The sequence below is a fragment of the Accipiter gentilis genome, chromosome 12, assembly GCF_929443795.1.
Source record: "Accipiter gentilis chromosome 12, bAccGen1.1, whole genome shotgun sequence".
NCBI lineage: Eukaryota > Metazoa > Chordata > Aves > Accipitriformes > Accipitridae > Astur > Astur gentilis.
The window spans coordinates 21,520,892-21,535,659 of NC_064891.1; the positions used below are offsets into that span (position 1 = coordinate 21,520,892).

At 43.2% G+C, this 14,768-nt stretch overlaps 1 protein-coding gene across 1 annotated transcript in view; it reads right to left on the reverse strand.

Annotated features, from left to right (window-relative positions):
- Positions 1 to 723: 723 nt before the first annotated feature.
- The window catches only part of FREM3 (FRAS1 related extracellular matrix 3), a 73,081-nt gene continuing 59,036 nt past the window's right edge, over positions 724 to 14,768 (reverse strand). Inside the window, exons 13-24 of the mRNA XM_049815575.1 lie at positions 14,422 to 14,580; positions 12,875 to 13,178; positions 10,769 to 10,900; positions 10,142 to 10,473; positions 8,565 to 8,757; positions 7,685 to 7,789; positions 7,302 to 7,429; positions 6,253 to 6,387; positions 4,060 to 4,186; positions 2,821 to 3,008; positions 2,598 to 2,744; positions 724 to 1,854 (exon numbers count right to left, since the gene is read on the reverse strand). Coding sequence (XP_049671532.1) covers positions 1,354 to 1,854; positions 2,598 to 2,744; positions 2,821 to 3,008; positions 4,060 to 4,186; positions 6,253 to 6,387; positions 7,302 to 7,429; positions 7,685 to 7,789; positions 8,565 to 8,757; positions 10,142 to 10,473; positions 10,769 to 10,900; positions 12,875 to 13,178; positions 14,422 to 14,580 — 2,451 coding nt within the window. The 3' untranslated portion in view covers positions 724 to 1,353. The remainder of the gene's footprint in view (positions 1,855 to 2,597; positions 2,745 to 2,820; positions 3,009 to 4,059; positions 4,187 to 6,252; positions 6,388 to 7,301; positions 7,430 to 7,684; positions 7,790 to 8,564; positions 8,758 to 10,141; positions 10,474 to 10,768; positions 10,901 to 12,874; positions 13,179 to 14,421; positions 14,581 to 14,768) is intronic.

The following is a 14,768-nucleotide window of genomic DNA, read 5'->3' on the forward strand; positions in this document are numbered from 1 at the left end:
GTACAGTTCTTACTAGTAAGTTAAATGAGTTTCTATTTGCAGGTGACTGATTTGCAGACACCCGTTGAAAACAGGTTGAGTAACCATCCTTGGCTCTTCAACAAGTCAGAAGAATGTGGTACGTACAGTAGAGTTAAGAGCCAATCTACAACACTTTACAAGTGGAATCGTCACGGCAGCCCTAGAAGGCATCAGTCTAATTGCTTATGCATAGTGTACCCTAAACAAAAACGCTGCAGTGCTGAAGACTTCCTTTAAAAGCATCCCTTTGCAAAGCATCCCTTTTCACAAAAAAAAAGCCAAACACCATCAAAAACCTTCAGAGGAAGCAGAACGGAAGGATTAAACAGCTGAGCAGCACTTCATTTGTGCTAACAAATCTCAAGTGCCAGTATACAGAGAGCAAAAGGAACTAAATCTCCCAAATGGCATCCTACTAGTCACAATCCTTTTTCTTTCAAGTAGAAGTAAAAAACGAAGCAAAGTATTTGCTTTATATGATACAAGTGTGTTCCCCCACTGCCATCTGGCAAAATAAGCTACCTTTTAGAAGTATTTGCCTGTATGTTGATGCTATAATGTCATATCAAGCAAAGGAAGATAGGCAATTATTGTACAATATGGGAAAGCAGTCATTAGTATTGGTCTGAAGTATTAGAACCTGTTCAGGCGTGTTTGAAAGCACTTAATGCCAGCACCTAAGCATTGACATACTATTTTTCTAGTATGGCTTTACAATACAGGTCAGTTCTCATTGATCACGTGTAATGCTCTCCTTACAGATAATTGCAATTATAGCCTTACCTGTGCGAGTCTCCCACTGCTGAGTGTATGTCCGAGGGCCTCATTAAAATTTGAGGCAAAAACCATTGGTATCACTCATTTAAAAGAATACTATCATCTACTACTTAGCTTCTATTCTAATACTACTACCTTCTTCCTTCCCCAGCAATAATTATTTAAAAAAACCAAAAACCATTACATGAAAGCTAGATACTGTACGTGTAATCAAAACTAGCGTCCTTCTAAGCACCAACCTTTTGTGGTGGATATAAGGCACATTTACAGCTGCATATATTCAAGATATTAAAGAAAAACTAGGTTTAAAAAAAAAAGAAAAAAGCACCAACTCCCATTCATGGAGCACTAGTTTGAATTCTATAAATACATGACTCACACATGAACTTAGTATACCAACCATGTCTAGAAATAGCTGCCCATCACAAATAATTGAACTAGCATTAGAACCGGAGCAGCCAATTGTCTGTGCAAAGAAATGGGCCAAGAGCTAGATTTGAGAGTCTGCTTTTTTGGTGAAGTTACATGTTAGAAGACAAGCACCCAAGAAATTGGCTAGACTTCTGAACTGTCACTGCTGCTGGAGTGGCTGATGGGCACTTTGCTTTTCCCAGCAGAGGGCTGTTTCCTCTGCTTCAACAAAAAAAGAGTTATGACCACAGTGCAGATCAAACCCAGCAGTCCTGTCAAGCCTCCAGTAACAGGTACAATACTGTTTCCAGAGTCCTTGCTTGTGATTTCCAGAACTGGCCTGTGAAGCGGCGCGCCAGCTGGGACCACGTCTTTCTGGGTGATGACAGCTTTGTCAGAATGGTCAAGTGCAATATGCTGAATATTTGTGCCCCTGTTTTTATCTGCCCCGATGTCTTGCATGAAGGCCAGGGCATCTGGGTTGGCTCTTCTGCGGCGTTTAAAGGCTGTGGTGCTAACTCTTCCTTTAGCAGAGGACAGCACATGGTGGTAGTCAAGACTTCTTTTGCCATTGTGCCTGCCTGCATTTTCCTTTGATCGGACCGTGTAAATAGTGTGAATGTACCATTCTCGGCCAGCTGCCACCTTAAAGAAAACAAACACATAAAATCCCAACAAACCAGAACATCACCCCATGCACATTTACCTTAAACTGGAACACACCAAGCATCAGATTCATCCAGACCAATGCCCCAAGTTTGCTGCCAAATATGTCTAAAGTCAACATCAGAAAAAGGCACTTGGAGATAGGATTAATCTTTTCTTAATGCAGACTGCTGAAGTAGGTCAGATAAACTATGTTCTATTTCTTTCTAGTGTTAATGCAAAAAGGCTACTACATTTACCTAACAAAACTAGTCTTAAATTAGGCACCCCACTTCAGGAGACCAAAAAAAGCCTTCAGGAATTTGAATTAGTCTGACTTAAAGCAAGATGCATAGTTGTCTTTTTTTATTTCATACCATATACAAACCAATTACCTTTTTTTTTTTTTTTTTCACCAGCTGCAAGAAAATAAAGTCTAATTTCTTAGTTTTCTCTTAGGTAAAAAGGTGTCCATGGTAAGCTAAACCAGTGACTTCTCCCCCCAGTCACAGGTGTACACGTCTGCAGTAATAGCAAGGCTGCAGAAGGGTTACAAGCTCAGTGTTACAAAGCAATACTTGTCATTGTTTCTACGCTGTTAGGGAAAGGGAACAAAGTAAATGTGCTGCTGAAGTCCATCGCTGACTAACATAGTGCCCATGATTACCTGTATGCTCTGTTCTCCACCTCCGTTGTCTTTTTGCATGAAAGAATTTCTGTGATATACTTATCAGACAACTTACCTGGAAGAGCGGAGCAGATGACAGGCTGAAACCATCAGAACCAGGCTGTTTTACCAGAGGAAAAGCGTCTGCATGATCAGCTGCCAATGTAGCATGAAACTCCAGGTTTCCAAAGACTCTTGCTTGCGTCTCAGGTTGAGCTTTATCCTAAACGAAGTAAGTTTAGTACTTGCAGATTCACATAGAAGTCAGGGATCTAAAGACCCATGCTACCATAACGTACCAGGATCTTGAACCTGTACAAGAGGGAGGGTGAATCAGCCAGGCATCCGTATTCCTGATTGTCTGGGTTGTACTTGGGCACGTACCCATCGGCACCAGTGCAAAGGAACACCTTCTCGATGTTGCAGCTGAAGGAGTCGCCAAGATTCTGAACTGGATCTACCATCACCCGGCCATAGATTTCAGATCCTAGTAAAGCAGATTAATACATTCTACGTTATACCAGTCGATTTAAAATTATTAAATCAAGTTATTACCAAACCATTGTTGTTAAAAATTCTCAGGACAGGAATTGCCTAGCATTAAGTGTATTTCCCTTTGCACATGAAGACAGGATGTTCCACGGCTGTTACTACTAATTTATCATGGGCTTTAGTCTTATTTTCTGTTACAATTTGTACTGCCGTGTGGTTCTTGCAGTGCAGCTCTTTTTTAAGCAGGCTTTCCCCTTCTCTTCACTAGAGGGCAACCCATATTTGCGTATAAGAAACTATCCAACCTGACAACATTATATCAAGCAAAATAAAGTTCTTAACAGGACATTTGTGTTTCAGACTGATAACTCAAATAACGGGCCAATTAAAACCAAAATTATTTTTGGTCCAATACTGCCATTACCAGGAGCTTCCCTGGAACCTGATAACAGCTCCAGTCAGTGAGTGAGTACAGTGTGTGAGAGCACCTACCCTGGGCCAGAAGTGAAAAAAAAAAAAAATTAAAAAAAAATCAAGAACAAGTCTGAGCAGCTGAAGTTATTATGCATCCAGTCTGCACTTGAAAACAGCTGCACAACCAAGTCAAGGAGCCTCAGGTGTATAAGTATTTAATTCCTGCATTTCTGACTAGAATAACCTAATTACTGCAATTACTTAGCCCCCTCAAAATGGGGCAAAAAGTTCTAGTGCGCACAGCTTCAAAGCAAAACAACCAGAGTGAGGGGAATATGTGATTACGGAGTAACTGAGGCAGAGTTTTCAGAACTGCAGTTTCAGATATATGCACCTAATTCTGCGCCTACCTTTGGAATGCTTTTCCTCTCAGAGCCCATAAACAGAACTAAAGCCTGTTACAACACTAAATTACATCATATTTTAGTGCTTCTGTATTTTACTTTTCTGCAGTGGAAATACATAGACCACGTATGGGTTGTAAAACTAGTAAAACACATATTCAGCTCTTGTTAAAAGTGGTTCTGTTTCATCTTTCATAATATGCTGAATGTACAATTGACTTTTTTTACCTTTGGTAAAGGCTACATCAGCTCCTTCTCCAAATCCCATTGATCCATCAGATATCCAAAGCTCCTTTTTGGACAACAGAAACATTTGAGTATTTAGACTGAACTCTGCTGCCACAGGGTCACTGACCTGTAGGGGAAAAGTGAAATGAAATGATCAAAAAAACACCTTGGTTGTAGCTTTACAATGGTCATTGTACACCATTGCCATAGTAGCGATGTGCTGATAAAACCCTTCAGCAGTACACAGCATTTATAAGAATTCCTCCTACATACATACGTAAACCTCCCGTTGTGCTTCTCATCACAACCCATCAAAATACACAATTGTAGTGCTTTATTTCAACATTGCCAAGTAAAACGGCAAAAGAGATCTGCTGCCTCAGATACAGGACAGCAATGTATCTTTTCAGTGACACTTGCAAAAGTTACTGGGAGAACAGGGCTGTGGGTAAGAGGCCAATAAAACTAGATCAGGACCAGAATCTAGCTCAACACCAACTCATTTCCCCTACTCTAAACGACAATCCGCATTCTCAAACCAGGGAGCACAGGATGGGAAACCTCGTCTGCCCCTACTCACCCCCGGCTGCACCGGGCACGTGCCGCTTGTGACCTAGAAGCTGCCTGCAATTTGCCCAGAAAAGTAACCTGGCCTGATAGCCCCTGCCTGGAGACAACGCAGGAGTTGCCCTGCAAGTAGGTTAATTCCTCTGGTGCAAGGGTAGGTTGCTCCCAGCCACCACATTTCTGCCTTCCCCACCACAAACACCTCGCGGCTGCAGGAGCCCAAGTGAGCCCGGCACATTTGGGTGGAGGAAGCCGGCACTGGGCCACGGGTCCGTGCCTGCCCTGTGGCTCCGGCACTCCGGAGCGCTGCGAGACCCACCACGTGCGTCACGGCAGGGAGGTGCAGAGGGGAGCAGAAGGCAAACGGCCCTCCCGCACAGAAACAAGGTAAAGAACCAAACTGTCTCATGGCACTGTTTGATCTTGTTGACCACAATAAACCCAGCATCTAGGGGTAACAGTCATAAGGTGGTGATTATATACACAAAAGTGCAAAATTAACTTAATATGCAAATGCCACCGCAACTCTGCTTATTTCCTTCCTCATCAAACCGTTTTCCTGTGTAGCATTCATGTCCTGCATTACAAGGTGGCAGCAGTTAGACTATTGCTGAAGTAGTATCCTTCAATTAAATTCAACACCAATTGTTTGAGCAAACAAGACGGAGACATTCAGTTAATTTGTATGTAATACAGCTGTCTCCAGACTTACCATGCATGCCACACAACTGGATAACGAAGCAGAAGGCTAAAGAGCAGTTCTAATGGTCAAAAGGGCTGAATGGCTCTGACTGACACTGACAGGGCCTCTGAGGTATCCAGGACTTTTGCCGGAGGTGGGCAGGAAATCAGGTCAATTTTTAGGTATTGACTGAAGGATGTAATGTTATACTAAAAGGTTTTAAAAAGTTTGGAATGTTCACTGGAAGTTTAGTCTCAGATTCAGAGCCCTTGCTCTCCAAATACTATTCAAGTCATTCCTCAAGCTAACTGCAACAGAAAACCTGGTCTTTCTAACAGTCTACAACAGTAAGTTACTGCTACTTGGGGCACTGTCTTTTTTTTTTCTTTTCTTTAATATATACAGAAAAATTGTCAGAAAGCCATACTAACTCTGAATGAAGTGTTTCCCACTGCTTGAGAAAAAGACCCTCTTGATACAAGACCCCCAATGTAAATTCTATTACATTGAAACTCAATTTTAAAAATCAACCTCAGGACCACAAGTTATTCTTGAAAACAATCCTCCTTGGAACTCAAATGCTTTTCCCCTTCAGCCCCTTCCTCCTGAAAAAAAACAGCAAAGTACTTGGGAATAGGCTGGACTATGAGGTAAATAAATGGAAAAATAAGATTTTAATTACTGGAAAAAAATTAATTTAGTCTGATTTTATCTAACCTGGGAAGATGAGTCCTAGAGCAATCTACAAGCACTGTAAAACTCCTCCCGAAGCCATCAGAAATACACCATGATTTTCTCTTGACAACTGGTACTAGATGGGCTATGCCAAAACATCTCTTTCAGTGGTTACAGAACAGCTACCCTTGAGCCGAAATTTGCTTTTGGCCGATTTTGCCCGTGAGGCTTCACAGAAAAATGTGTAAGTCCTAAGTAAAATGGTGTACCTGTTGGAACCTGATGTCCATATCAAACACAATTGGGTCCCGTGGGTTGCAGATGACAGGAAGGGCATATTGCTGACTGGGCGCAGCAGTGCAAGGGATGAATTTCACAGTGTAAGTACCTGAGTAATCTCGCACCTGCAAAAAGATTAGAGAAATGGGCGTTTCTCCAGCCTCTGAACAATCACTTTTTCACCTCACATTGCCCCTGAGGTGAAGCTGAATTCCCAGCAGCATCCTAAATGCTTTCACAAACTTGGACATTGCCATTTACAATCAGGGTGCTTTACCTCACGCACTAACACCATCAGCACACTTCAGTGGCACAGGCAAAGCACTGACACGTGCTGTCTGTCCTGTACTTGTCTGTAAAATAAGGACTAATACAGAATACCTACTATGAGGCCTTTGAGGGACTGGCCTTGCCCCAGTGGTGGTGGGAATCAAACACGTCAGCATCCAAATCTAACATGCCAAGTCTCTCTGAAAATATGATTTTGGCTGGATTTTTAGTGAATGCAAATGGCTCCTTTCCTGCCAGCTTAGCAAGAGCTGAGTAACTGGGCTGTGTCCCTTTCACAGAAGCAAGACACTTTTAAGCAAGCCTTTTCTGCCCTACTGGAGGCACAGGCTTTGGGGCCACAGTAGCTCCCATTGAATCCTGAGCTCAGCAGGAGCTAAGCAGCTTTGCCACACGTTGGGAAAAATCCAGATTCTTGTAATAGCAGCAGCAACTCCTGGATCACCGTTTCCTGGTGACGCCAAGGGAAATAACATTAAGGCAAATTCTTCATGGGAGGCCACAACTCCAGCACCGGCCTGCTCAACGAATGGTGCCAGCTAGTGCTAGCAGGAGCACAGATTCAGGCCTCTGGACTCAAACTCCGGGGACACCAGGAACTTCTGACTTCTCATTATGTAATGAAAATACGTGACTGCATCCAAATGAATTGATGCTTACTGATCTTATAGTGCTGACAACCGCATAGGAAGTATGTTAAAAACTGACGTTCCCTTTGCTGCCCTAAATTCAAGTCTGAATGCAAACTCACAGCAAAGTCGGAGATAAAACTCCACTGCTGCACAGGCTGGTGGAAGGTTGGCTCACTTTGTAACAGACTGAGTGTAAATGTGAGGTCAGGGTGGTCGGCAGACATCACCATTGATGCCAGAGATGTTCCTGAAAGAATAAAAGGCAAATTATAATTTGCCATAATTAATACTGATGCCTGGAGTGGTTTAAAATCAGCACACAAAAGCAAAGCAGCAAGAGACCAGAGAGAAATCAACTGACACCCCAGAAAAGGAAGTGCCTTGGTTACTTATTCCCCTCCTACGCTGAGACAGAACCTTTACTGTGATACCTTTCTCCTCTGCCAGGCAGACAGCACTACAGAGACTCTGGCTAGCAGAGGCGGACAGGCTGGGTACGCACCTGGGTGGGACACCACCAGCTGGCCCCAGAAACGAATCTCTGTTCGGAAGTTCACCACTAGTCGCCCTTCGTCATTGATCCGCATACTCGTGGGATAGAGGGAGCCTAGGGAGGAAAAAGCCAATGATTTTTACCACCAGCATTTCCTGAGTGCATTTTTGAAGGAAGGCTCTTCATAATTTTTCTGTGTCTGGAGATCTGAAACACTTTACCTAAACCCTGGTGCTCTTCACAGATATTAAACCCCGTCGCATTGATTGTTTTGAGACAGATCTCCAAACCCACCAACTTCAGAAGAAATGCACTCATTTACACCTGCTAATGGTTCAATTCATTAAGGCAGGTTTGGGGTTTTTTTCTCCCTTTTGCTGACATAAGACCAGACTCACCTGAAGTATATCCACAGATGCTGACATAACAGAGTGCAGGCAGGAGAAAGAAGGCATCTGGGACTTTTTGTCACACAGACACCAAGGCTGCTCACTCCAGTGAGGCCCCTTTTGCAGGCACGTCCCCTGCACAGGGCCAGGTAAGTGCCTCCGTCGCCCTGTAACTGTGTACCAATTTAGCACTGGAGTCTTTCTCTCCATAAGAATGTCTGCTTTACAGTTGGTCTGTGCATTAGTTTATCTCATTTTTTACAGATTAAAAGCATCATGCAATTGAGAGAAGATTCAAAACATCTAGTTTAGTAACATACAGCATTAAAAACCAAACAACTGTCCTTTGGGTGTGTGTTTTAACTGAGGGAATCGGCATGCTGTTACTGTTTTTGAGATTCTGAAGGCTAAAAAGCATCAAGTAATTGACCACACATCTCCCATCATAAGAACATTGAATAGGATGGAGTTTAGAAATGGCGGCATCTGAAACAGCTCACCTTGGAGCTCTGATTCAGGAGGGCTGCCTATCCCATCTTTCCACAGGACAGCCGTGTCATACACAAAGGTAAGCCTCAGTTCAGACTGCAAATCAAAATGTTGCCAGCCACCAATGGCAGCAGGGGAGTGGAAGACATAGGAGACGTAGAGAGGCACCCGCAGAGTTACATACGACTGCACCAGATTTAAGACCTGAAAAACATTGAGGTACCAGGTTACTGCATGCAACCTGAAAAAAATTACTTTCACTGCCAGCCTAGCATTCTCATGAAATGCACTCTTTAAATCTAAGCAAAAAAAACTGCACGGAAAAATTTTTCATCTGTTTACTGACATCACTATTATTTCAGGTGCTGCAAACCACCTCACTTGATAGTGTCCCTGCATCTTTGCCAATTTAATGTAATGGAGTAGGTACCTCTCCAAAATAAGGACTATCTAAGATTTTGTTTTACTTTGGAATAAAAAAAAAAAAAAAGAAAAAAAAAGGGGGGGGGGGGGGGGCAAAAAAAAGCCTTCAAAACAAACTCCATAGAAATTGAAGGTGGCCTAAATTAAAATTCCAGATCAGCACAACCAGATGCCTCAGGCATTCAGAAATCAAACACAAATTTAGAAATGAGTACTATAAGTAACACCTACCTTTACAATGGATTGAACTCTATAAATTATGACACCCTGAAACACTGCAATTTAAAACTATGGCCTGAGTTATGGAGGTCTCTCTACCAAGCAACCAACAAACAACCGGAATGGGCAGCCAAGCAGATAATAGTACATAAATCTTCTTTGGCCACTGAGCATCAGTTGAGCACCTATGGAATGGGAAAACATCAGGCTGCCGACCCAAGGCTGATTCAAGGTGGAGTCAGCACAGAGGCTCTACAGTCCCCTGTAATCTCCTCTAATTTTAGTGCAATTGCTGTAGGGCGCTTGTGCATTGGGTTATTTTCCAAGTAAATGCAAAATCGCTTTTTGGGTAAACTTTTTTTGTTTGTTCCTTATCAACCAAGCTTCTATTTATAAAATCTCACCTACCTAACAGCTCTGCCTAAAGCCTGAATAATCTAAGCCTAAATTAGAGTTTCTAATTAAACATGTTTTGGGTTGATGGTTTTTTTTTTAAAAAAGCAATTTTTTTTCTATAACCTTAGAACACACTTCCAGGGTCAATAACTTACTTTACACATACAGCTTACTTCTGTAAGGCAATAGAATTGTAGCCTCTGCTTTGAACATGCTGCTACACAGGCTTTGGGCAATAGCACAAGGATGTACACAGTTTGGATAAGCTCTTTGAGTCAAAAAAGCAGTTTCTAAAATCCAGACTAGGGGCAACAGCAATGCAGTAAGCTGTGCTCAGTTACCAGGAAGATGAATCGTGGCTGTACACAGAAATACAGTGCAAAGGAACAAATCTGTACTTATAAAAACACCTGTGCTAAGGGAACGCAATCAAACTACCTGCATAGCAACTAAATCCTTTCTCATGCAATCCTTAGTAACACTTTCTGTTGGACTTGTGCTTCCAAAGCCTCCTCCTGTTGAGAGAGGAAGGTGCTTCCGTGCCACATACCTGCCCATCTGTGCCAATGGAGCCACTGCAGTCCGTCAGCAGCTCAGACATATCGTAGTAACTGCTGAACTCCCAAAGGCAAGCCTCAAGGTTGAGGTTCTGGTAGAAACGCAAGGTTTTGGCGGACCGCAGAGCACTGCTGTACTGGTAAGGTGATGTTTCTCCAATTGCTCTGGCGTTCTTAGTTTCCTCTGTAATAAAGCCATGTTTGGTCTGGATCTCATTATAGTCCAGTAGGTTGGAGCACTTGTGGTGTCCCACACGAGTGCCGTCTGGACTAAGCGTTAGCTCAAAGTTGGATAAGGGGCGCGTGGAGATAACCGGCAGCATTCCTAAAACAGAAATGTCACATGACTCATTAACAGCCTGAATGGAAAAAAGCAAATGAAGTAGTCAATAACTGTTTGTGAACATATTTTTAAAGCTGAAGCCAGAAACATAGGAGCCAAGGATGCCCAATGTTTCATCAATACATTAACTTTGCAATTGGCAAGTTGTTCATTAAACATGGATTATTCATGGTTCTGCCACAACACAGCAAACAACTGTGAGACCAACCTGTGGAAGTGGAAATGTCCAAGGCAGCATGCGTTAATTAAGTGGTTACTCTCACCACTTGATGCTTACCATCCATATGGGGCATTGTGACTGTTAGTCGGATCAGATTGGGATGGTCAGGATCATCTGGACCCGTGTAGCGAATTTTAGCTGAGAAAGGTTCTGCTCCTACTGTTCCTGGGATGCGAGGTTGGCAAAGACCTGAGCAAATGGGAAGGACAGGATGTGAAATGCCTGCTAAACTGCGTCATATCTGCGTTAAGCAGCTTGGAGATGTCTGTCCATAGAGCTAGGTCAGAAAAATGCGGTAACGTCGACACGCTGATTAGGGAGTTCCTGACAGCTCTGCCCATGCTGCCTGGTCTAACTCCTAGGGCCAAGAGGTCCTTTTCCAGAGAGGCAAGGGCAGAAGTATGGAAACCCTTCTATGCCCAGCAGCAGCTGAAGAATCTGACCTCTTCCTTCCACGGATTTGTTCTTCCTCCCTAGAAATGGGGAGATGGAGACTTTACATCAGCATTTACCTTGGCAGCCATCACTTACTGAGGTGAAGGGCAGGGTGGTTCACAATCACACCTGAGCTCTTGCCACAAAAAATCAGGCTGCCTGAGGGGAGCCAACATCTTGCAGACAACAGCTAAATAAAATACATACAGCCAGTCTGTGTCATTCTGTTCTGCGGGGTCCACCACTTACACTGGAGAGAGATTTCAGGTTCGTTCTTTTTTTGTGTCTGACTGAGGCAAAGATCATTTCTGATTAAATTACACAAAGAACTGGCACCTTAGGAGCATAGCGGTAAATCCACAGAGGACCTACGGTGCATAATGGCCACTTTAGACCTATAAATCTAACACTTAGGAGTCCCACGGAACCTTGGAAACTTCACAGGCTACTGCCTAACTTGCTAACAATGGAAAGTCTCAAGGGAGCTACTTTTCAGCCACTGGGCATGAACTCAACTGCCTAAAACATTGACAGATTTCAGTCTGGATTACATGCCCCAAAGCTTCTCTTCCTTCCCCCAACTTGTGACCTTAACAAAAGAATACTGCTTCTATCCACAAGTCTTGTCTTGTCTTGATGACAAGCCACTGCCACTACAACAGGACCATCACTAATACCATGGTAACACAAAACTTTTTCAGTTCTTCCCACATAGGTCAACCCTACCCAGGGGTTTTGCACTGCAGCTAGAGGAGATGGAGGTGAAGGACTCTGCGTAGCAGAGATGTAGCAGAAGGACTGAACTGCACAAAACAGCTGAGGAAGCACAGCATGATCTGATCCACTTGCATAGTGAGAACATTTTAGTCTAAAGAGGCAGAGAAGAGTCACCCCCTAGCACCCACCACTATGGCCCTGTGAATCCAGAGATGCAGTAAAGTCAGGCTCCTGCTTTAATTTGGGCGGAATAGGACTTTGAAGTAACTCCCAAGTAACTGTTCTAGTCACTAACTGATTGAGCAAAAAGATGCATTTTCCTCATCTGAATTTCTGGAAAAAAGCAATAGATTAGGCGTACACTTCCTAGATACAGATCACAGTTAAGAAACCTGAGGGATGTGGGCTAAACTCAGAATTAGGATGTCCCCTTGCCTTCTCAGGCATAGCGTAAGTTCTCAGCAAAGTTATGTATGCAGTGTTGCAATATCTGAATTTCCACACGGATTTCGTGCCCCCACCCTTTTCCAGCACCTGTATTTTAATTGTCTTTAGTCTGCAGGCCTTTAGACAATATCAAATTCAATACAACTACAAACTGCTCTCAGTATCAGTAGCTGTGCTGTTTAAACTAAAAACTCATGGAAATAGAGGTGTATTTGAAATATGTATATTGAGAAAAGCAAAGGACCCAAGACTGGGGAAGTAAAATTCTGCTCTAGTTACTAGTCAAATTAGGTGTAAAAAATAATCATCACCATAAACCCACCAATCACTTACATATGACATAAGATGGGAGCAAACTCATGACACACCAGAGCTGATGAGACAATTACAAGATGCTTTGCCTTTCACTAGCAACAGTCCTGTATGCATATGAAAAAAAATTAACTAACGTACGAGCACTAATGCCCTAAACCGAAACACTCCATAGCAGACCTCCTTCAGCTGCTAAAACTACGTCATCTTTTCCCAAGAAAGGCTACCTAATCCCCATCGTTAAAAACTTACCTTCCTCTCTGTTTACTGTATAAATTGGACTTAGCAGCTCCAGACCTGCATCACCATTGGCATTCACAGCTCGAGCTGCACACTGAAGCCTGGAGCCTGCCTGGAAGTATATAGAGTCCAGGGAGATGGATTTGGTGCTGGTAAAAAAAGTGTTGGAGTCCACTTCCCTCATTGGGCTGGTGACACCATCACTCCCACTTGGAGCACCGACAAGCCAGCGGTACAGGGTCAGAGTATCATTGATGTTTTCTGTGGCGCAGATGGATCCGGTTTTGTCGTAGTCAGAATACTTGGGATTGCATGCCTATGGGTTGCCATTTACACAAAATAAAGGGGGTTATCTATTCTTACCGACACCCACACCAAGCAAGCAAGTTGTTAAGCATTATTCTAACAGTACCGTGCTTATTACTGTATCAGCAAAATAAGACCTTCACATAGGCACGCTATTTTCCCCTTAATTGAGGGGATATGAACGAATGCCATGGGGCTTTTTTAATTGAAAACAAGAACAAACAATCAAAAAACTAAACCCCAGACAGTAGTGAGTTGCTGTTATGATTCATGTGTCACCTCTGACCATGCAGACCTGGAAAATGCAAGGGCTAACTCCAAAAACTGAACTCTTATCTGACAACTGCAAAGTCAGTTCTCCCAAATTCAGACACACTAGCTTGAAAATCCCGGTATGAAACCACTCTAATAAATGAGAAACTGTTAGAAACATAAAATGAATGGCCTGAATTCATACATCCATGGCAAAGAGCTGCAAAGTTGCAAGTGCACCTTTCCCAGCAGTCTGTTGCTGCTCCCCCACAACAGAACCAAGCAAGAATGAAGATGCATGTGTGCCTTTTGCTAGTGCAAAATTCAGCTGCTTTCCTGCCCCCGTCAAAATCATCCTTGATCAACAGCTTAAAACACCTGACTTCACACAGAAGCAGCAGGCACACAAGTACGTGTCCCTCTGCCAACTCTGTGTGGGAGAGCAGCCTCCTGCAGATGGGGCAGATGGCTGATACCAGAGGCTGTTCAGTCAACTTTGGTAAAATCTGCTGCTCAGCTGCTCACAGCACAGCTCTGCTCACAAAACCCAGGATACAAACCGTTTCTGGAAAGCTCTGTATGGCCCAGGCACGGCCCTTGTTTGGGCAGCACTTAGCTCCTCCTCACCTTCTTGCCTGCTCAGCTTTGGGTTTAGAAATCTCTGTTCTTCTGGCTCTAATTCAACGTGTCCAAGTCATCCCCTGGAACTGGTTTTTAGTTTGACAGCACAGTCCAGTACCAAAGACCTATTTAGATCAGCAAGAAACACTGCAGAAACAGCTGTCAAAGGTTAGGGGCATTAGTGACCCTCTCTTGGAAGCTTGCCTTCTGAGTTATGTCAGCAGAAAGACTTAAGCAAGTGCCTCTAACGCAGCAACAGCCTGTCTTGCCAACAGCTTTTAGTTATCATTTTCCAGAATTGAATATTTTTTCAATTTTCTTACACGCTCCAGAGCACAGAATGGGTAAGTTGGACAAAAGCATGCAGAAACAAGCCTTACCGTTACACAGACAACAGGATAGCCGGTTGGAGGGTGTGGATTCTCTTTGCTTTTAGCAGTATCGTCATACATCAGAAGTGAAACAACCTGGGGCACAGCTGGAAATGTCACATCTGCAATGCTGTCCATTTCTTCAATGTACACAATGGCTTTACTCATCTGAGTTGAGAGAGAGAAAAGGTTATGAATACTGCTGAAAATAAGGAACGGAGGGAGAAGGAGAAGTAGTGCTTGTGACTTAATTTCTGCCACCAACCTCACTATGGTTTTACCCAGGATTCTTTGATTAAATGGTGACTTGTATTAAGGAAGACTCTCTACTCAGTGGTTTTTACAGGTTTTCCACT